The 20,360-nt window shown below is 47.2% G+C and overlaps 8 protein-coding genes across 8 annotated transcripts; 4 read left to right on the forward strand and 4 right to left on the reverse strand.

The window, feature by feature from the left end:
* Nucleotides 1-86: 86 nt before the first annotated feature.
* On the forward strand, nt 87-2,382 carry BDV38DRAFT_292157 (uncharacterized protein; the record flags this gene model as incomplete). Its single annotated transcript, XM_032061943.1, has 1 exon — nt 87-2,382. The coding sequence occupies one exon, from the start codon at nt 87-89 to the stop codon at nt 1,821-1,823; it is 1,737 nt and encodes a 578-aa protein (XP_031914617.1). The 3' UTR covers nt 1,824-2,382.
* On the reverse strand, nt 1,792-3,591 carry BDV38DRAFT_292161 (zinc-binding alcohol dehydrogenase family protein). The gene is made up of 3 exons (XM_032061944.1): nt 3,163-3,591; nt 2,970-3,087; nt 1,792-2,903 (listed from the first exon to the last, which is right to left on the reverse strand). The coding sequence occupies exons 1-3, from the start codon at nt 3,418-3,420 to the stop codon at nt 2,176-2,178; spliced, it is 1,104 nt and encodes a 367-aa protein (XP_031914618.1). The 5' UTR covers nt 3,421-3,591; the 3' UTR covers nt 1,792-2,175.
* Nucleotides 3,592-4,586: 995 nt separating this feature from the next.
* Nucleotides 4,587-4,955, forward strand: BDV38DRAFT_281863 (uncharacterized protein; the record flags this gene model as incomplete). The annotated part of the gene is made up of 3 exons (XM_032059656.1): nt 4,587-4,758; nt 4,808-4,869; nt 4,923-4,955. The coding sequence occupies 3 exons, from the start codon at nt 4,587-4,589 to the stop codon at nt 4,953-4,955; spliced, it is 267 nt and encodes an 88-aa protein (XP_031914619.1).
* Nucleotides 4,956-5,107: 152 nt separating this feature from the next.
* BDV38DRAFT_244095 (uncharacterized protein) lies at nt 5,108-6,296 on the reverse strand. The gene has a single exon (XM_032054269.1). The coding sequence runs from the start codon at nt 6,048-6,050 to the stop codon at nt 5,469-5,471; it is 582 nt and encodes a 193-aa protein (XP_031914620.1). The 5' UTR covers nt 6,051-6,296; the 3' UTR covers nt 5,108-5,468.
* A 2,885-nt stretch (nt 6,297-9,181) lies between these two features.
* BDV38DRAFT_292163 (acetate uptake transporter family protein) lies at nt 9,182-10,061 on the reverse strand (the record flags this gene model as incomplete). The annotated part of the gene is made up of 2 exons (XM_032061945.1): nt 9,774-10,061; nt 9,182-9,716 (listed from the first exon to the last, which is right to left on the reverse strand). The coding sequence occupies exons 1-2, from the start codon at nt 10,037-10,039 to the stop codon at nt 9,182-9,184; spliced, it is 801 nt and encodes a 266-aa protein (XP_031914621.1). The 5' UTR covers nt 10,040-10,061.
* A 1,460-nt stretch (nt 10,062-11,521) lies between these two features.
* BDV38DRAFT_68208 (uncharacterized protein) lies at nt 11,522-12,091 on the forward strand. Its single transcript, XM_032063762.1, has one exon. The coding sequence runs from the start codon at nt 11,616-11,618 to the stop codon at nt 11,991-11,993; it is 378 nt and encodes a 125-aa protein (XP_031914622.1). The 5' UTR covers nt 11,522-11,615; the 3' UTR covers nt 11,994-12,091.
* Nucleotides 12,092-12,720: 629 nt separating this feature from the next.
* BDV38DRAFT_68216 (beta-glucosidase) lies at nt 12,721-15,639 on the forward strand. Its single transcript, XM_032063763.1, has 3 exons — nt 12,721-13,127; nt 13,208-14,668; nt 14,729-15,639. The coding sequence occupies exons 1-3, from the start codon at nt 13,004-13,006 to the stop codon at nt 15,436-15,438; spliced, it is 2,295 nt and encodes a 764-aa protein (XP_031914623.1). The 5' UTR covers nt 12,721-13,003; the 3' UTR covers nt 15,439-15,639.
* A 200-nt stretch (nt 15,640-15,839) lies between these two features.
* On the reverse strand, nt 15,840-18,099 carry BDV38DRAFT_281867 (uncharacterized protein; the record flags this gene model as incomplete). The annotated part of the gene is made up of 4 exons (XM_032059657.1): nt 15,840-17,202; nt 17,257-17,566; nt 17,614-17,972; nt 18,032-18,099. The coding sequence occupies 4 exons, from the start codon at nt 18,097-18,099 to the stop codon at nt 15,840-15,842; spliced, it is 2,100 nt and encodes a 699-aa protein (XP_031914624.1).
* Nucleotides 18,100-20,360: the final 2,261 nt, after the last annotated feature.

Consider the following 20,360-nt stretch of genomic DNA (forward strand, 5'->3'; position numbering starts at 1 on the left):
CGGTTCCTGTCTCACTGATTACTTTCCAAGAAAGGGTGCGATCTTCACGGCTGTTTGATTTATCCACTAGTGTTTTCCCACCGTGCATGATCTCATCGCGTGGCAAGATGGCGCCTTCAACTTTCAAAACCTCGCTCGTGTCATTGACCGTCCACCTGCTGGGCGTTTCAGCCGGAACCTGTGATTTCGACAGCTTCAATGCCACCGTCGGTGGCCGTGTTCTGCCCCTGACACCCTTCTCCCTTCCCTGCTTCTCGAATTACAATGGCACTGCGGTGGCGGTTAACGATGCCGCCTGTTCGATTATCCAAAGAAACTACAGCGATCCGTACCTGCGCGCTAACTCTGCCAATGGATACATGAACAATCAGGTGGAGATGTGTGCCTCGGACCCTCGTGACCAGTGCTTGCTCGACAGCTCTGATCCGACTGATCCGTTGGCCTTTACTAACACAGTCTGCCAGCAAGGTAACTTACCCTCGTATTACCTCGAGGTGCAGCAGGCTAGCGACGCCGTTGAGGCCTTCAAGTTCGCCCACTGCTCAGGAACCCGTTTGTCGATTAAGAACAGTGGTCATGATTACCTGGGCCGTAGCAGTGGGAAAGGAACTTTAGCACTCTGGACACGCAATCTGCAGTCGAAAACATACCATGCCGACTTCAAACCTGAGGGCTGTGATGCTTGCTCCGCGCCAGGAACACCAGTGCAAGCTATCAGTATTGGGGCCGGTGTCAACTTCAACGAGGTGTATGCCTTTGCCAATTCACATGACGTCACATTCTTGGGTGGCTATGCGCCTACGGTGGGCGCCAGCGGTGGTTTCCTGCAAACCGCTGGCCATAGTATTTTGTCTCCCGTCTACGGGTTGGCTATCGATCGAGTGATCCAATTTAAGGTTGTGACACCGGATGGCCAGTACCGTATCGCCAACGAATGCCAGAACCAGGATCTTTTCTGGGCTCTCCGTGGCGGCGGTGGGGGTACTTTTGGTGTTGTAATCGAGAGCACCCACCGAGTGGAACCTCAGTTGAGCTTCGTTGCTGCCATTATCAAATTCACTTCCAACTCTAGCAATCTGTTGCCCTTTATGGATATCGTTGTCAACAACACCCTGAAGTGGGCTTCGGAAGGCTGGGGAGGTCACATCAGTGGCAGCAGCCTCATCAATGTGACTCCCTTACTGTCTGTCGCTCAAGCGGAGGAGTCCCTTGCTGATGTGATCGCCTATGCGAAAGCACAGGGTGGCTCGGCCACGGTTGAACAGTTCTCGTCCTGGTACACCTTCTACGAAAAGTATGTCACCTCCAACGCGGTTAGCGTCGGTGTGACCCATTTTGCGGGTAGTCGTCTGGTGCCCAAGGCTGTCTTCGAAACTGCCGAGGGCCGCAAGAACCTTATGGATTTCTTCTCCCTCATCCAGTCTCACGGACAAAGCCCCTACATCCCCATCGTCGGCCCGGTGCTGTACAACTACACGGCGAACTCCACCTCTGCGACTCCCGCCTGGCGCTCGGCGGTTTGGGAGCTGGGCTCCGGCACTGCCTGGGCTTGGAACAGCACCCTGGAGACGCGCGAGCAGAAAATTGCCGGCCTGCAGAACATGACCGCTACCCTTGAGGAGATTACCCCGGGTAGCGGTGCCTACAGCTGCGAGGCCAACCCATTTACCGAAGATTGGCAGGAAGCCTGGTGGGGCGAGAACTATGAGCCTTTGTTGAACATCAAGAACAAATACGATCCTAACCGGTTGTTGAACTGCTGGAAGTGTATCGGATGGGAGGAATCCGATGCAAAGAGCTCCTGCTTCTCGGCCTTTAGCTAGAGGCCTTGGATATGCTCTGTATATAATCGTCTTTTCTCTGTGAGTGGACATCTTTTTACATAGTCTAGAACGGGACTAGGCTTGGTGCGCCTTTCAGCTTTATAGGTGGTTGATCTCAGTGAAGTGTGCACTAGCAGTGCAATAGTAATGTTTGCTTCATTATTTATGATGTCAAAAAACGTATCTTCAGTTCTCCGTTTGTTTACCCTGTATACATAGCAACCATTGCCATACCGAACCCTTTTTTCCGGGTGCAGGCCGTGTCTCGCGCCAGTATGAGCTCTTCCATGCCTGGCTTAGTGGAGCATGTTTCATCTAATATCCTTGCCAAGCGTTCGTTGCTTTATAGCACCTATGCCGACTTCTCTAATCCTGGTGTTTCGCCAATTCTAAACACATACTTCACTGCACTCGCTTTTCCATCCCTCAAGTCCTTCATCGCTCTCTCAACCCCCAACAAGCCATCTTTTCTGACTTCAAAAGGATGGCTCTCCAACTCCCCCGATTGCAGTGCTCGGGTGAACCACCGACAGAACACGAAACACAGATCCCGACAATCATCGACACCACCGATCTGGTGCGCCGAACTGACCCAGGTGTTCGATGCAACCGCCGGAGAAACATCCGGGGGACTCATCAGCACATAATTAATGTTACCTCCGGGGTTCATAACCGCTCGCAGTACGGCAGTACTGTCCTCGGTGACGATTGTATCTAGAGCGTGGTTTGCTGGGAGCTCCTTGCCACCAGTCGATGAGGGCAGGGCACTACGGATACCCGCGATGGTTTTCTCCGGACCCTCCCGATAATCAACGACCACGTCGCCCTTACTTTCATCCAGGAATTGCCGGATGTAATGGGCGCCCTTTCCAGCGATCGCAATGATCGGGTGGATGTTGCTGAGTCTGGCGAATTTGATCGCATACGACCCGACCGCCGTGCTTGCGCCATACACGATGAACGGTGTCGTGGCGCTGGGAATCTTGCCTTTGGCCGCTGGGGACCAGGGCAATTGGAATCCGAGGTGATGATACAAAGATACAACTGCCGTGAGACTGGCTAGCGGGATTGTGGCTGCCTCTGCTGGGGGTTAGTCTTGTACAATAACGATGAAAGTGACGGAGGATCAACGCCAGTTTGATATACCTTCAAATGAGATCTTCTCTGGCAAATGGAACGTGGTATGACTCCAAGCAACCGCATACTCGGCGTAACTGCCTCCAGGCATAAGCATTTCGTGGAAAGCTCCGACTCGATCACCCGGCTGGGGGAGGCATCAAGATATCTGTTAATCCCGACCGATCACCAGTAATGAAGAGGATTTAAGCGACAGACTCACCTGAAATTCGACTACATTTTTCCCCACCTTTTCGACTACCCCAGCGATATCATCGCCCTGGTTTACTCCCTGTCGGACTTTCTCGTAGCGCTCAAAGTACGGTTTCTCCTCGCTGTGCGCCAGATCCGGCACCTTCCAATCCTTGGGATTTGACCCGGAAACGATGACACGGATCAGGACCTGGTCGTCATTGATTTCCGGGATAGCGGACTCTATCAGCTTGGTCTGGCAGTCGTGAAGGTTGATGATTTCTTTCATCTTGATGATTGCGAAAAGCAGAGGAGTTTGAATCACGCCGGGTCACTTCGTTGCCTTCTCCAAACGAGTCTGAGTTCTGGCGGGTCACTACAAGTATTTATTTTAACGGATCTAAGGGCTTGCATGACTACCGAACTTGACCTGAGATCTTCGCTCATGACTCGCGAGTTGAATTACATTATTAATCAGGGTGGACCCTCGGCGGTAATTTGACGTCACAGATTGTGAAGGTCAGTCAGATCTACAGGAAGGAAAGTAATGACCTGCCAGTATGTTCCAAGCAGCATGGTATAGTTGGGTAATTGCGGCGAGCAATGGCACTGTTTTCGAATGGCGGTTGTCTTCTAAACATAGTCCAAAAGAGTAGTAGACTCTGTTGTGGGCATCACGAAGCTATACAGATCAGTAGATGAAATGCTGTCGGCCTGATATGAGTGGATCTCGGCAGTTGCTCGGGTCCCGGAAACTGCAGGATCCGTGAAGACATTTGTTTTTAGCTTATCTTCTTTCGAAAGGGATAATCATGAAGATCACGATACATCTTAGGGCCCATGGAGTTACTGGTGGGAACTTGAGGCCGATCTCTCGCACAGAAACTGGGAAGAATGATAGGTAACGACAGGCAATGTCAATTCTTGACGCAGTAGCAACCTTCAAAAGACACAGTTGTAGCAGCTCTAGGACTAATTCTATGACGACTTCTTCTTCCCATTGTGGTCTAGTTTTTATATGGCGGTCCGGCGTTCTGGGGGACAGTAGTTGATGAATAGCTCACAGAGCATACTGCTGGCGGTACTCGTTTCCGCCACACTCCAGATGTCCATAGTCTGGAAATTCGGATGAACCTATATTGGCCATTGATCTGAATAGAAGGGGCAGTCGTCTGACAGAAAGGACAGTCGTCTGACGTTTTTGCTACTTTCAGATGTCAATCCCAAGGTTCGCGTACTGTTTAGATACGGCAAACCAGAAAACCTTCTCTTTTTCTTGGTCCGGAGACACCCAGATCGCTCTATAACGCGGGGCATACATTGAAGGTAAGAATTCTTCCTTGTGTGTCGGTCTATAAATATTACGTGGATTCCAACCCCACACTCTCTATTTTACATTCTAATTTATTCAGTTACACATACATTTACGAATATTCGTAAACAGGAAAATCAGCCATGAACATCAAGACCATCCTAGCCCTGTGCGCCATGGCCAGCTTGGCCACAGCAGCCCCAGCAGAAGACCTGGAAAAGAGGGATGCTTGCGCGGGCAAGAACCGATTCTGCTGCGAGGCCTTTTTCCCTGTCAACATCCTCTTCATTCGTGCGGTCGGGTTCAACTGCAAAGGTATGTCCCTATAACGTGCATATCCAACGCGTATATCTGACCTCTATAGCCAAGAATGGGAACTGCCCCACGGGAAAAACCGAGTATTGTTGCACCAGCAATCTTCCTCTTGTAAGTTTATTCTTTGACGGATGACTGAAGTGTATGCAGCTGACAGGAAACAGAGTAATGGAAATCTTGCTTGTACCAAACTGTAATGGATGCCATTTTTACTATCATGCCGTAGGCTTGTGTTCGTGATGAGTAGCTTTTTTATATTCAAACTCTTGTTATCGTTCCAACGAGTATAACTGGTACTGTTTGTTATGGGCAAAACTACAAGTATGAACACTTGGTTATTCAAAGTTCTTCTGCAATGATCTTCAATTTATCATGCTTGCCCAGCTCATTCGTGAAAACGATAAGTGTCCTATATCGCATATGCTCAAGTAGCTATAGAAGCAACCATAAGTACAGAAGGTCACTGAATCCTGTTGGCAGCCTAGCACTCTAGTACGATCAACCTAATGAATGAGCTAGAGAGACCTTAACTTTGCACTACACGTATAAAAGACGCGAAGGGCAAACAATGTCATCATTATTTCCTTCCGTCATACCATGAAACACCCGTAGAGCCACAGATCTCATGACCATCATTAGATACGAAAGTCCTCCAACGAAAACTTGTGGAATCCAGAACCATTACCCCTGTAGATCACACACACAGACATTCAAGCAGAGGAGGTAATGTGAAGAATGGCGGGATTTCCCGAATCCTTCGACCAAACCTCGATTCTGCCAAATTTGGTTCCCAGGAAGATAGAAAAGTTTCCATCTTCATCCGCACCCTTACAAGCCGGCGTAACATCGATAGCCCCCATGTTCGCATAGGCAGGTACTCCAATTTCCGTCAAGACTTCGCCCGAATCTGGTGCGTTCTCTCCGGTAACGGTATCCTCGTCCCAGTCGGAAGAGAGCGCCTGGGCGGCCGTGACATTAACAGGTGCGTCGAGTGGTTTTGTGAAGGCGGGAAATTGCACTGTGCATGCTGTGATGGAGGCAGCTGGGACTGGAAGTTGAAATGCGATCAGAGAACGGATATAGGCCAGTCCCCCAGTGTTGGCCTCGAGGGTGGCGTCGTGACCAAGTGTGCATTTGTAGCAGTTGTGATCGGGACAAGTAGGGCAGCTCACGGTGGACCGGAAAATGGTAGAATCTTTCGTCGCGGGGGTATCGATGGCAACGGAGGAAGTAATCAGACTTGCGAACACAGTGAGGGCTGTGCAGAGTCGGCAGGGAGTTATGAGATGCATTTCTTTTTCAGGGCATCAGTATCGAGGTAATTATTTAGAATGGAAGAAGCAAACGACGACAAGAGAAGGTAGCAATTGTTATACAACTGCTAGTATTTATATATCGCTATATATGTAGCAGCGAATGTTGCGTGGCTTCTAGAAGCAGTGTAACTTCTCGGATGCAGTGCGAGGATTTAATAGACCAGCGGTTGCGAACCACGAGGTGACCTGATAAAGGCACGCCATGCCGTCCTGCATTCCCTGGTGACAACTACTTTTTGGGTGTCTTCCATCAATCTCCAGGCACCTGATCCTATTTTAAGAACAAATACGAAGGCAAATATGATCTCATAAGCACGGTGGCCAATGGATGGATTATGGCTATTTCGATACACGAGCCTGGAGCCAATCATGCGCGGCAGTCACAGCCTAATAGAAGGAAACTCACCACCAGAGGACAAGACATTCAGCCCACTGGCTGCTGGTACAGCATTGGAATTAGTGAGGCCATGGCATATCTCAGAGTCATGTGGTGGTCTGCCAGCATTGACTGCCAGTTCTTGCTTTGGAATTGAGACAGTGCAGTACTGTAAGACACATATCGCTGATGACTGCGAGCTGAAGCTTTGATTTGAAAGCTGGAAGATAGAGAAAGGCTGCAAAATCCATTGTTAGTATAGACAAGTACATTGAGGATAGCCAACATATACAACTAAGCGCGCAGGTTCCTCCGAGCCACCTGAATGCGTTTTACCTCCGGTCGGAATTCCGAGCCAACTAGGTATAGGACGGATATCGACATGACGTCATGGCATCTGTCGGCTGGGTTTTTAAATGAGATGAATGCCCCCATCCATTTGTAGAGTCAAACTCATTCCTCAACTGAAGATCGGAGAATAGCCCATATCAAGCTGACAGAGATTGAAGATCTGGAGATCCATGTCATTGTCAACAATAAACTTGACCCGATCTCCCCAAGCCCTAATACTACTGTAAAGGTGGCAAGCTGTTTTATAGATATTCTATTGACACTGTTAAAGTTGGACAGCCAATGTGGTAGAGCAACTATGGAAATGTATATAGATAATATATGTTGCGCGGCCCACAGAACTTCTCTGCTCCTTGTAGGCTTTCCTTAGTTTGGATAGAGATTGAGAACTTATATTACTATAGGTTATTACAAAGGGCTCCCAGAAGCACTGCCTTCTCTTTGATACTGGGCCGGATATATGGGAAAGAAAATCTCGGCGCCTTAGGATCAAAATTGGTAAGATCAAGTATATAACTCTCTTATATTATTACCGAGACTACTCCGGTAGGGAAATAATACTAAAAAACTTTAATAAAGCTGAAGCTGAATCTATATAATAGGCGGACTAACAACAGTAATCAAACTGACTAATCTCAATAGCCCTGGCTCGAAGTAAGTAGTGGGGGATATTCACCCCAATCGGCCTGCTCTTCGAGAGATGCAGACAGACCAGTCTATCTCTCTCAAGGCCGATTCTTTTTTCGAAGAGCTGGAGACAGCAGGAGCCACTTTACTGAAAGATAATCAATTTTATACTGTATTAGACAAATTCTTTCTTGTCTTAGATAAGGTATCTCGTAAAACCAGTTACAAGAATAGTATTTATAGAGAGTTATACTTCAATAACTTAACTACTCAATAGAAGAAAGATATCTTGATTATAGACAAACAATATATTATGTCTAATCTTAAATATATATAGCTATAAAATCTGAATAACTGAGTATCTATAGAGGCAGACCTAATATCTATTTTATTATATCTCAGGTAAGGGCCTACGATTCAAGTATCAAATTGCGAAAGATATGCCCAATTGCCTGGCCCCATGTTTCTCGGGTAGCAAGTACACTCTCTGATTATATAGGTTGTTAAAAGTGAATCTAAATGCAATGCTTGAGATCGGATGATATTTTTTTACTACAAAGTGCGCAGTCGGATCATCAGACGGCTCAACAATCGCTTTCGGGTGAACCATCCATACTTTTCTTATTGAGCGTTTAAATTGAATCTGGCATGGGCAGCTAGCAATTTGCCACCAGATACGGAAGTCGGTTGCTTGGACTAGACCAGTAACAGCTACAGCACTATACCTAGCGCCATTTTGCAGATGCATGCTGAGCAGCACGATGAATGGAATTTCATAAGCTAAGAGAGCTGGCAATTGCTTGATCATCAGCCAAGTGATTTATGAGACGTCCTTGGCTTTTCACCATTTGGACATGATTCCGTCCTTACTCTTTATGTCTTGCAAGACCATAACGATTCTTCTTGGCATTCAATATCGCGTTTGTTCATCCAGCGTAGTATGATATCAACGAAACAAAAGAAACGTTCAGGGAAGCAGGCATAGAAAATGTTAATGTATGCCAAGGATTTCTGGCAGTGTCCTTGCAGTAGAGGCTGTAGAGATCAGGAAAGATCAAATGAATTCTGAAAAGCTATCCTCAGCCGACCCAGTCCAATTAGTATTGATTGTGCTAACCGTCGATGAGCAAGGCGTGTGCTGGGGCGCACCCAACGTTGAGTTTAAAGACTCCAATGAAAGCGACACTATTCACCGACAGCGCTTGCTGTGGGAAGCAAATGTAGGACCCGAGCAACATAGGGTTGAGTTTGTTGTAAAGCTACGATGTGTAGTATGATGTGATGGTTGGGATATATATGGCTTGTTCCTCACTCCTTCCCCACTGTACCATTCTGACGCGGAGCATCATGCAGATCAACGGATTCACTATGGAAGGGAAGTAGCGACATCATAGCCTCAATAGTTTCTCATCACTATCGTGAATGACTACAAATTAATGAAGATGCAGAGATTTACACAAAGATCAAACATGATGGAATCATAGTATACACCCGTATAATTCACGAAGGCGTTTAGTCTTCTTCGTCGTATCCATTTTTATTTATTTTATGGATAGTAGTGAAAACAAGAACAGTGAACAACATTATATGTGAAGTTTTTCGGTATAGCGAATTGGACCTTTGGATATGCAAGTCCCCTCCCCAAATAAACATCAGAATTGTGATCATCATTCCATATGCAGTTAAACCACCATGCAAGCTAGGGGACTCAGTGCTTAGTTAGAGGTAAGTCACTTCAAGTGACGAGTGCACCTTAAGGGATCTCGCCCAGAGGGAACCGAACCCACGTCGTCTCTGGCACCATCAGGCCAGAGGCACCAGCATAAAAGGCAACAAATGCGCAAATCACAGTGAAGGCACCACCAGCTTTGTTTACTTTGACACTTTGGGCAGGGTGTTCCGTTGCGATGAAGTTGGCAATGCTCAACAGCAGATATGCAATGATCAGGAAGAAGAAAACAAGAATGATGGACAGGTTGGTTCTCAGAGCCGCAAGGAGGAATAGTACGGTCAGGAAACACCACACTATCAGGTAGATGCCGATCGCGAAGGTGTATGCCCGTTCATCTCCGTTATACTGCCCCTTGATATCCAGAGATGGGATGAGAAACATTGCGTAGCTGAGCCAAAAGGCGGAATAGGAACAATGAACGGTGCAACCAAAGGTGTTGCCCACGCGGAACTCGAATATGCCGGCGACAAACTGGGCACCACCACCAAAGAAAATGGCTAGTCCGAAGGCAGCTTGGTTAGGCCCAACCCCGCCTTGAGGGTTGGAATGAGGTAATCTAAATGCAAGTGTCACTATCAGGTCTTGCAGGCATGGTATAGAGATATCCACTTACCCTGCACCGCATTCATAGAGACCAAGGACGAACGTAGTCAATGCGAAAGCTAGAAGTCCCAAGGGACCAGGATTTGCAAGTTTCTGGTAGGGCGGCAGAGGCACTTGTGAAACAGTATGGATGTGGGCTTCTCGCTGAGGGAGAGATGCCACAGGACCATGTTCATCATGAAAGGCGGCCTGTCTCTCTTTTTGGAGATGAAATTGCGACGATCCAGATTCAGCGGGATCCATCGCGGTTAGATTTGCCTCTCGAGTGTCAGACATATTGATGAAAATGTGAGCAGCGACTGAAGGTGAAGAGGTAGTGAGATTTTAGAAAGAGAAACTTAGATCTGATCATGAATTTGTAGAACTGGGGCTTCTTGTTTCTGGGGAAAGCATTTTATACCCCAAACTCCAGGGCTTGAACCCCATACTGATCAGCAATATTCCTTACAACCGAAAGACCCTCCTCGTCACCGAGTTAAACTCAATATTGAAACTCTACCAAGAAGAGTAAAGCTTGGGAGACGGCTATAATCATCATTTAGAGATCACCGACTACAAATTTGGCCACCAGAATCTTCTCCACTTCGCTATTGGCTCAATATTGTTTTAAGAGGAATGGTGCTAACTCCAGTACACCTAGACAATCGCCACGCTAGACAAGTTTAGGTTTATTAGGATGGTCACTGCAAGATTAAATGGCAGCTTCTAGGAAATGGTACCCTGGTAAGGTTTCTATAGTTCATCCTGCAATACTGCCCCTCCACCATATGCTATATCCGGAGATATGTGGAGTATAGTACAAGATGTTGGGGTATGATACTCCGGTATGCAACCCACATTACGCATCTTGAGGAGTCTGCCAGAGAATCTCTTGATGACATGGTTCTGGGGAAACTTTCCGTGTGTAAGGAGAGGCTTCTCTGTTGTAGCCTGTGACAAGCTTTGTCCATAAGTGGCAGGGCTTGCTTTTTCAGTCTTGTGTAAAGTGTGATTTGGATCAGCAGGCTATCCACACTAACGATTACCAACAAGGATCATTGAGGGCAAACGGCTACAATGCCATATTACCTCTTGTCCAAGGGATATTCATTACGTTGAGGGGGGATGTCCAGCTCTCTGTATCAGCCTACCAGTGTCGAAGTCTCAACAAGTACCGATGAATCATCCACAAAGTAAACTATCCTTGCGGCCCATGGATGCATCGCCAGGGGCAGACACGGCTGAGGTGGATTATATAGCAACAATAGCACCACAGAAATTGGACCCAAGTAGTAATAAAGTAGTAATACTACAGAACGGTAGGGCTTCTCGAATCACCGAGTTTCAACCTTTTCGTTTGTTTTGTGGCCGTTGATTGGCTACATGGTCCTACCCAGAAGGGAATGGTGCTGATACCTCAGGCCATAAGCAGGATTCCCGAAAAAAGACCGAAACATGTTGAATAATTTTCACAGCTCTAGAACCTCCAGATTAATAAAATTCTGCGATGATGTGCTGATGAACAACTAATTGTACCGGATGATATATTCCGGCTTGTCTACATGACAGGCCATCGTGCCATTTTGGTTGAGATATATACTGAGGACAGACCCATGAGGTATCGAATTTCTTCGCCAAGAAAGCGCTCAAAGTCCTGTTTTGATGATACTTTTCCTACCTATTAGGTTGCGAAGATCTTAGATAATAAGATGCCAGAGTATTACCTCTGTGTCCCGTCGAAAACAGATCGCGGACCCCTGCGTTGTGCAGATCTTTGGTTAGCCGGATTGCCTCGCACTACCATTCCACAACACGGATTCAACCCTGGTAGGCTTCCCTAATCGCCTATTCCGTATTATGATCTATGGGCTAAATGTATTCGTTCACAGAGTCAGAGGAATCAACATGCAGTCTTTGCTTTGCTACCCTTGAACCTGGCTCTATGTTGCGCCATTTACCTTGCCAGCATAGCTTTCATCAGCCATGTATAGACGAATGGCTTTGCGAGCATGATGCGAGTTGTCCTCTCTGTCGCCGGACTTTCTATCATTTGAGAAGGCCCTATATCATAGAACACCAGGTCCCGTCTAGGCCACAAACTCAACCTGATATGGACGCCGATGTTCGCGAAGCACGACAGACATTTATGAAATGGTGGAAAGAACTCTTTACATTAAGCTGGGTCCACCATGAAAGAACATTTCCCGAGCGAAAGCATCACCTTCGTCACCAGACACAGCATCCGGATTGAGAGAATGCGTGGCGATTTGAACCAGGAATCCAGTAACCCACGTTATAATGGTATCCCATTATCAAAGTTGGAAGGGAAGATACGAAGATGTGATTCGACACCTGCACAACCTGCATTGGCAGGGGCTTTTAAAGCTCCAACTTCCAGCCACAATGGTGACCATGCCGTGGATCGATACGCTGGGTGGCATTCGATATGTCTTCGGATAACACCACGATTAACATTGATAGCCACCATTTCTTGCTTGTCAGTGCACTAAGCTTCACGGCCTCACGAGTAGGTCTTCGCAGGAAATGCTTGACAACTGGATGTCATTGCTCCATCCACATTCCATACCGGACAGCTCATTTCATTGGGTCATCAATACTCGATGCTAGTAACCAACTAGCCCCAGTCAGCCTTTGCTCGAGCTATTTCGGTTGGTTCGGCATTACCATCGGCTAGCCTTTAGGCCAATTCCGGTTGTCTTCTTCGTTGCCCCACTGCCTGCGTTGTGTATGTACAAGGTATAGCATTCGGCAAAAGCATCGAGTCAATGCCGATGCTCCAATTGCCGGGATACAGGGGTATGCGTCTCTTTGGATTCACCGCTACTGTGGACTGTTCCTAGGGTGATTCCCCTCCTCGACTCGAGGCGCAGGCATGAATGCCGATCTCGGGATATTCCCCGACTTCACGGTAACCCAAATGATGTTTAGTATAGACGATATGCTTGGCGCCAAGCAACGGGCATCATCTTGAATTGCGGGGTCTCCAGTGTTCTTGGCCAGTGCATGGCATGATGACGGCGTTGGTATCCAGTCTCGCGCAAGAGACTTCTGGTAAATACCCGAAGTATACCCGTTCTAGTGAGCATGATGGATTTTACTTCGTGCCGTGTCGGGTCTCCTCCGATATGATCTCCATGACTCTTAGCTATCAAGCATTGGTAATGGAAGAGCTTAAATAGACACATTTGCCCATAGATTAGAAGTGGTGGAGACTCCGAATAGTACAATTGAACTATCCTCATGAAGGTCCTATCACCTTTAGCTTCGATAGCCCTCGCGCAGGGCACAATCTGCGCGGCCCAGGGCTATACCAATGAATCAGAAGTTCCTTACTATGGCCAGAGTCCTGCCGTATACCCCTCTCGTAAGTTTGAGTAGAGCCCCCGTGGTCTATTACTCACTCCACCATAAATCTATATTGGTAGAGCTGACAAAGGCAACCAGCGGTCGGCGATGGGGCGACAAGCTCGGTCTGGGAGAGCGCCTATCAACGCGCGAAAGACCTTGTCTCTCAACTAACTGTTGAAGAGAAATCCAATCTCACCCGGGGGTTTAACGGCCAGTGCGTTGGAAACACTGGTGCGATCCCTCGGCTTTCTATTCCTTCGCTTTGCTTCTCTGACGCACCGGACGGCATTCGGGGGCAAGAGTTTGTCTCAGCATTCCCGGCAGGCATTCACGTGGCGGCAACATGGGATCGCTCGCTGATGTACCGCTATGGCCATGCATTGGGCCAAGAGTACCAGGGAAAAGGCATCAATGTCGCCTTAGGTCCCGTTGCAGGGCCATTGGGAAGATTGGCCAGAGGCGGGCGTAATTGGGAGGGACTAGGCGCGGATCCTTATCTTGCGGGCGGAGGGATGGGAGCTATCACGAAGGGTATCCAGGACGCTGGAGTGATTGCCTCGGCGAAGCATTGGCTCTTGAATGAAGAAGAATGGAGAAGAAACCCGGGGGACATGGGCGAGTCACTGAGCTCAAATGCCGATGACCGGACCATTCACGAGCTATATGTTTTCCCTTTCATGGATTCTCTGAGGGAAGGTGTCGGCAGTGTTATGTGCTCTTATCAACGTCTAAACCACAGCTACGGATGCCAAAACTCGAAGCTGCTAAACGGTATCCTGAAAACCGAACTTGGCTTTGAAGGGTTCGTGGTGAGCGACTGGGCAGCGCAGCACTCTGGCGTCGCTTCGGCTAATGCTGGTCTGGATGTTGTTATGCCAGACGGAGGTTTCTGGGGCCGCAATCTGACAGATGCCGTCGCAAATGGTAGTGTCAGCAGCGAGAGACTAGACGACATGGCCACGCGAGTCCTGGCAACCTGGTTTTACACTGGCCAGGACGAGGGCTATCCTGCCCCCGGAGTTTACCCAGAGTCGGAAAAGCACGACCCTATTGACGTCCAAGCGGACCACGCGACATTGATCCGAGAGATTGGTTCTGCTGGAACTGTTTTGGTTAAAAACGTCAACCACGCACTTCCATTCACGAATGCAACCAGATTCCTCAGTATCTACGGCTACGACGCAACTATTAGTGCAGCCCCGTGGGCCAATCCCTCGCGCTATGGCGGCGGTTACGAAGTGAACTTCGGCTGGACCACCTTCAACGGCACGCTCATCACCGGTGGAGGTTCTGGAGGAAGCACTCCTCCGTACGTAGTGAGTCCCTTCCAGGCACTGCAGGAGCGAATCTCGAAAAACAGAGGGACTCTTCGCTGGGATTTTTACTCTGAGAATCCCTCTCCTGCATACGTGAACAGTGATGCTTGTCTTGTATTCATCAACGCATATGCGTCTGAGGCCTTCGACCGAACCAGTCTGACAGACAAGTTCAGCGACAATCTCGTACGCAACGTTGCTGCCAACTGTACCAACACCATCGTTGTCATTCATTCCGCCGGTAAGTGGCCAAGCCAAGCTAAGAACAAGATAATCGACTAACAACCATCGAATAAACCAGGTATCCGCACGGTCGACGCATGGATCAATCACCCCAACGTGACGGCCGTGCTCTTTGCCGGTCTTCCTGGCCAAGAAAGTGGTCACTCCCTCGTCGATATCCTGTACGGTGATGTTAGCCCATCCGGAAGACTTCCTTTCACCGTCGCCAAGGACGAATCCGACTATGGAGACTTGCTAAACTCGACTATCTCCTTCGATGCGTTCCCCGAAGTGAACTTCACCGAAGGTTTATACATCGATTATCGTGCCTTCGATCGTGACGGCATCGAACCGCAGTTCGAATTCGGCTTTGGTCTGTCGTACACCACCTTCGAGTACTCTGATCTTGCTATTACATCTACAGGAAATAGCACCTCCCCTCTGGTGGACGCCAGCACTCCCATCGTCCAGGGCGGACATCCACAGCTGTGGGATGTGTTGTTTGAAGTCACCTGCTCTATCACCAACACGGGTGATGTGTCCGCGTCAGAGGTTGCCCAGCTCTACATTGGTATTCCAGATGCTCCCGTACGACAACTGCGCGGCTTTGAAAGAGTCCCCCTGGAACCGGGAGAGACGAAGCAAATATCCTTCCCGTTGACCAGGAGAGATCTCAGTATATGGGACGTTGTATCCCAGCAATGGAGGCTTCAGCCCGCAAGTTACACTGCCTCTGTTGGGGCTAGCAGCCGGATCTTGCACTTGAATGGGACTATTGAGATTGTTTAGTTTGTGGTCTTAGAAGTTGACCGGGACATTCCGGATTCGAAACAGTCAAATTAAAAGAGCTTAGCTGAGTTAACATCAATAGGTTTGACTACACTAGGCACAATAGAAAATGACAGCCGTATTATCCCGGCTTGTTAGTATGATCCTATCATTCCCACAGTCGCTGGACAGTGATGAACTAGAAATGCAGAACATAGATGCAGAACACGCACGCCGATCGTTGATCAAAAGCTTCCATCAGCGGCTCTGTATCTCACTTGTGATCCATTTGTGTTAAGATTACGCGGGGAAATCAACAGCAACTTTTTAAGCACAAAAAAGCAGAATAATTTAGCAGACTGGATAAAGAAAGCATAGGTTGAAGAGGCTCATCATAGAATCACGGAAAACAGTTAGGGTAGCTATGGAAATTGCTGGCGCAGGATTGTGGTGATTGTAGGGGGGTCCGACTTTAGCCTCTTATTCCAGAGCAGTGGTGGTAAAATACCTAGGAGAGCATCTTCATAGTCACAAAGCCCGTTCAAAACCACATCATTCGCAGTCTTTTGCACATCATCCAGCTTAGGCGTTACACTCATGTTTTCTGAAAGAGCCCACATAAACCCCGAGAAAATATGCTGGGCATACAGTTGAGCAAGACTGACTCTTGAAAGTACGGCAGGTGCGCAATTCTTTTCGTTTGCATCATCAGTTATTTGAAGGCTAAGCTTATACTGCTGACTCCCAGGCCCTCCTCGAATACTTTCTCTCGCTGGTCCATTGTCAAGGCTCGGTAGCCCTAGTCGGAGGCTTTCATTGAAGCCGACAATTCTGTTCCTCCGAAACTTTCTTGTCCAGAATGTACTGTTTCTTTCAGTGATACTATCTCTGTCTGAGAGATAAGAAGTTTCTTTGACATAGCGAAGCTTTCTCAGTGTCAAAGACAATTTTTTCAAGTCTTCCTTGATATCACTGGGGCCCAGAAGTCGTAAACTCTCTTCTGCATGTTCAGAAGGCTGGCCAATCTGCTGGTCATATAATAGCCATAATGATAATGCTGATAGTATTTGATCCCTGTCCAACGACCAATTCTTGGAGTGGCGTTCCTCTCGGTTGATTGTAAACGACACGTCGTCCTCGTCGTTACCACCAAGGTCGGCTGCTAGGTACCAAGTAAAGTCCTTGTTTTCCGGTCGTAAGTATCTCTGAGCAACGGTCTCTATAGCCTCGCATAATGCCGACGTCATCTCTGTGGCCGGGCAATTCCACCCACAGGAACGGTACAGTTCTGTCCGTAGATGGAGGAGATTCATAGACTTCTGACCTTTGCGTTGCACCTCAGGCTTTTCAGGGCAGTATCTCCACGTTCTTCCACCGCTGATAGACCATACCGGTGCTCTCTCTACTTTCTTACGACCCCAGAGCAGCTTATCGTCAAGGACATGTGCTAGGGCGAGCCAATCCATCTCGAAGAGACGGGGGCATTTTATGGAAACCAAGGGGTGCGGAGCTTGACGAAGAAATGCCCTTGTTAATGTCATAACTATTGTGATCCCAAACAAGGCGATTTGTGCGGGATACCGCATCGAGGCTAGCCCAACAACCTGGGCGATATATCCAAGGGCCACACCGAGTAGAATAACATAGCTCAAGAGCGATCTTGTGCGGTCAGGTATCCCTCGATTGTAACCTGAGCTGAGATGCGATTCAATGATCTCATTATTTACCTCCTTAGTGATGATATAAGAGCCAAGGGAATTGCTACTGTTATTTTCAGCGGTCCCTCTTTGCATCCATATTAGTAAAGCTTGCTTTGTCGTAGGTCTTGGTACCCAGTACCTTCGTACTGTAGTACGGTCAAGTTGAGATGCGCAAAGAATGAGCGCCAATGTTAAGGTTATGGTTCCACTTAGGGCCGTAATAAAACTGTAGAGTGGGATGCGGACAAACCTCTCATTCAGTTCACTGTCGAATTTCAGAAGCACCAGAAGGATTAGAAACCCCGATTGCAAAAGGCACGCTTGTATCATTGCCGCCATTACACGGACCTTTCGACCAGGAGAGCCAAGATTCAACAGCAAATTAGGTGGCTTTGGGGTTCGCTTTTCGTCGGCGGTCGCTGAACCATCGTAGTAGTCCTTGTTGACCTCTTTGATTGCTTAGTATAATGTTCATGCCTAGGGAATGGATACATACCCCGGAAAAACTGCTTCCGTCCAATGTCTCCTTCACGGAATTTAGTTTCGGATCCGTCTAAAACTCGTAGAAATTCGTGAATTTCCCCTTTGGCTGCAAGCCTTGCAACATTGTGACCATTCCACAACTCGCACACGTCAGCTGAAGTTGAGGACATCAAATCTCTTTCAATAAGGCTACGATTCTCAGATCCCTTTCCAATGGCATTTTGTAGGAAGGGAGGCCCCAGGGCCCGTATCGTAGCTGACAAAATCCAGACCACACCCAAGGGCCCAACGGCAAACACAATCCAATCCGACCAGTCAATCGAGCGACTCAGAAAATAATTCGTGTAATCTTGACCAAAAGCACCGAATAGCCTAGAAAGGCAACAGCTGTCAGCAGCCTTAGTATATATAATGCCAAGTATAGTGCGTACGGGAGAATGTTTGCAATCACTAGAAGTGACACGCTATTAGGTGACAATGGAACTTCTCTGGGCTCCATTAGTAGTATAGGAATCAGGTAAAAGAAAAGTCAAGTACTTTTAGTTGCTTCTTGTCTATGTCTGTCAAAATATGTGAAGAAATTCTTTATCGAATCACACTAGAAGTAATTAAGCTACTGGGTTTGACAAGAGAATAGGAACTAGCGCTGTAATATAGTTTCTTTCACATATTGAGCGCAAGGACTCTTCTGTTCTTATAAGACTAAAACACTGGCACTTTGCATCATTCGATTTGGGGCGAGGTTGATGTCATGTAGATGGACGAGTTATCTTTATAGACTAGGTTTATGTACCATCCGAATCCGAACTTAGTGTGGATAATAAACACTTTTTTGGTGTAGGTTTGAACCAGAAAGAACCCTTTTAAGCGGAGAGATATATTGGATGGATCTAAAAGAATACAAGCGTCTATAACAGCCAAATGATGTGGGCAGCTTGACCATGCTCCCAGCAGGATAGATCACACCACCATGTTAAGATGAACGGCTCGTTTGATGTTACGTTTGTAAATTCTAAACAGGATCGTGCGACGTAATGGCGCCTGGAGAAATTGAGGACCTCCTACTATTCGATATTACGACAATAGGGTTCCATTACTATTAAAGTATGATGGTATCCCGGCGAACCACATATCTTATGAAGAAAATACTCTCCAAGTGCTAATCTTGAACCTATGACATTATGGCTAGCAATTTTCTCATGAGTGACAAATCGATGAATTGTTGAGAATGATAAGCACGATTAGCCTGATGAATGAAAGATATTGGTAAAGTGCGAATACCTCTCTAGCATCAACGTAATCATAATTTCGGAAGAGAAAATTCTATGACTAAGTGTCAACCCAGAAGCCTCAATTCTGCGGGTTGTGGGTAACCACTGGTTCATGGCGAGGCCTACATAACTCTCTCGCGTATTTATGAAATATCCTGATGCTTATTTCTCCGTTTGCGGATAACTGAGAGCTCCAAATTGCAAAACCATGGGTTAAAGAACCGCCAATTTTGTCTATCACCACGGCCCGCCAACTACTAGATCGTCGCCTGATAGAGCCTAGGATACCTTATGAGGGTATGTATTGGTTGGCAATACGCACAGCGTCCCAAATATCAGCCCCCATGGTTCGTATATCCCTCTGTCACGATACTTTCATCTCTAACTGTCTCTTGAATGGCGAGTGGGTCCGCTGTTTTATTCCCGTGTGCACTCGTCATGCAAAGTATGTGGTAATAATGCAATCTGTTTCCTATTCTGTAAACCCACCCTAAGTGGTTGAAACAGTAAGAGCTAGTTTCGAACTCTTCAACACACAACTCGTCCCAATATTGAATGCGACCTCCTTATGACTACTCAATTCATTTACTGAGCGTGAGGGCTACATTCTGAGATTGGGTGGTAGTAGTATGTCGAAATGTTGTTCAAATTTCTCGTAGTCTCGCGCGTGGCGAGCAAGAGTATAACTTCTCATTCCAACGTTCTAACTGTCTTAAAAGAACTCGATTTTTCTTGCGTCTTGTTTCGGTGGACGGGTAGCCATTTGCGGCAAAATATAACAGTAACAGCGAAGGCCAGCGAGTATCACATAACGGGAAGTACGGAATCCAAAAAATGAGTTCAGGGGATGCTGGAAGTTTGTGGATGCTTCATCGCTCCGGATCTTATGATACACAACCACTCTATTTTATACATGGTATTGGCCAGTATAGCTGAGGCAAAGAATCTGGATCAAGTCTATTGGATATATATTATCCCAAGAAGGTAAAATTATTACACTTGTATATCATCTGATTAACACAGTAACAAAGACATCCGTCATTTCTAGGTTTACGTTGGAGTTTGGGAGATCGAGACTTAGGGATATGGAGATCACGCAACGTTCTCTACTCTCCAATGATTACACAGCTGCTGCATATAAAGACCTCCAGCAGGTTGGCAAAGACACTCATACCGGACTAGATGCTATGCACTGAGAGCTACTATTAAACTTACTCTTTCTTTTACAATAAGGGCTCAACATGGGTTTTACAGGCGACAACGATCTGGTAGAGACTGTTCCTGACAGCTATATCTTGATTCTAGAACTAGATCAGGATGCCACATCTCAGACTGAATTTATCAATTCCCTGCTGAAGCAGCATGTCTCTATAACTTCTGAGAAACTGGACTTTCAACATGGACCATAGACCTTCTTTGAAGGCAACCGCTCAAAAACTGTGGATACTGTATTCAACTAAAACTAAAAAAAAAAAAAAAAAAAAAAAAA

The sequence above is a fragment of the Aspergillus pseudotamarii genome (assembly GCF_009193445.1).
Source record: "Aspergillus pseudotamarii strain CBS 117625 unplaced genomic scaffold BDV38scaffold_20, whole genome shotgun sequence".
NCBI lineage: Eukaryota > Fungi > Ascomycota > Eurotiomycetes > Eurotiales > Aspergillaceae > Aspergillus > Aspergillus pseudotamarii.

Coding starts and splice junctions, on each gene's coding strand:
- BDV38DRAFT_292161 (XM_032061944.1), bottom strand. CDS start 3,420: ATGAAAGAAATCATCAACCTTCACGACTGCCAGACCAAGCTGATAGAG. Junction 3,088..3,162: donor AAAATGTAGTCGAATTTCAG/GTGAGTCTGTCG, acceptor TGCCTCCCCCAG/CCGGGTGATCGAGTCGGAGC. Junction 2,904..2,969: donor AGAGAAGATCTCATTTGAAG/GTATATCAAACT, acceptor AACCCCCAGCAG/AGGCAGCCACAATCCCGCTA.
- BDV38DRAFT_68216 (XM_032063763.1), top strand. CDS start 13,004: ATGAAGGTCCTATCACCTTTAGCTTCGATAGCCCTCGCGCAGGGCACA. Junction 13,128..13,207: donor TCCTGCCGTATACCCCTCTC/GTAAGTTTGAGT, acceptor AAAGGCAACCAG/CGGTCGGCGATGGGGCGACA. Junction 14,669..14,728: donor CGTTGTCATTCATTCCGCCG/GTAAGTGGCCAA, acceptor CGAATAAACCAG/GTATCCGCACGGTCGACGCA.
- BDV38DRAFT_68208 (XM_032063762.1), top strand. CDS start 11,616: ATGTATTCGTTCACAGAGTCAGAGGAATCAACATGCAGTCTTTGCTTT.
- BDV38DRAFT_244095 (XM_032054269.1), bottom strand. CDS start 6,050: ATGCATCTCATAACTCCCTGCCGACTCTGCACAGCCCTCACTGTGTTC.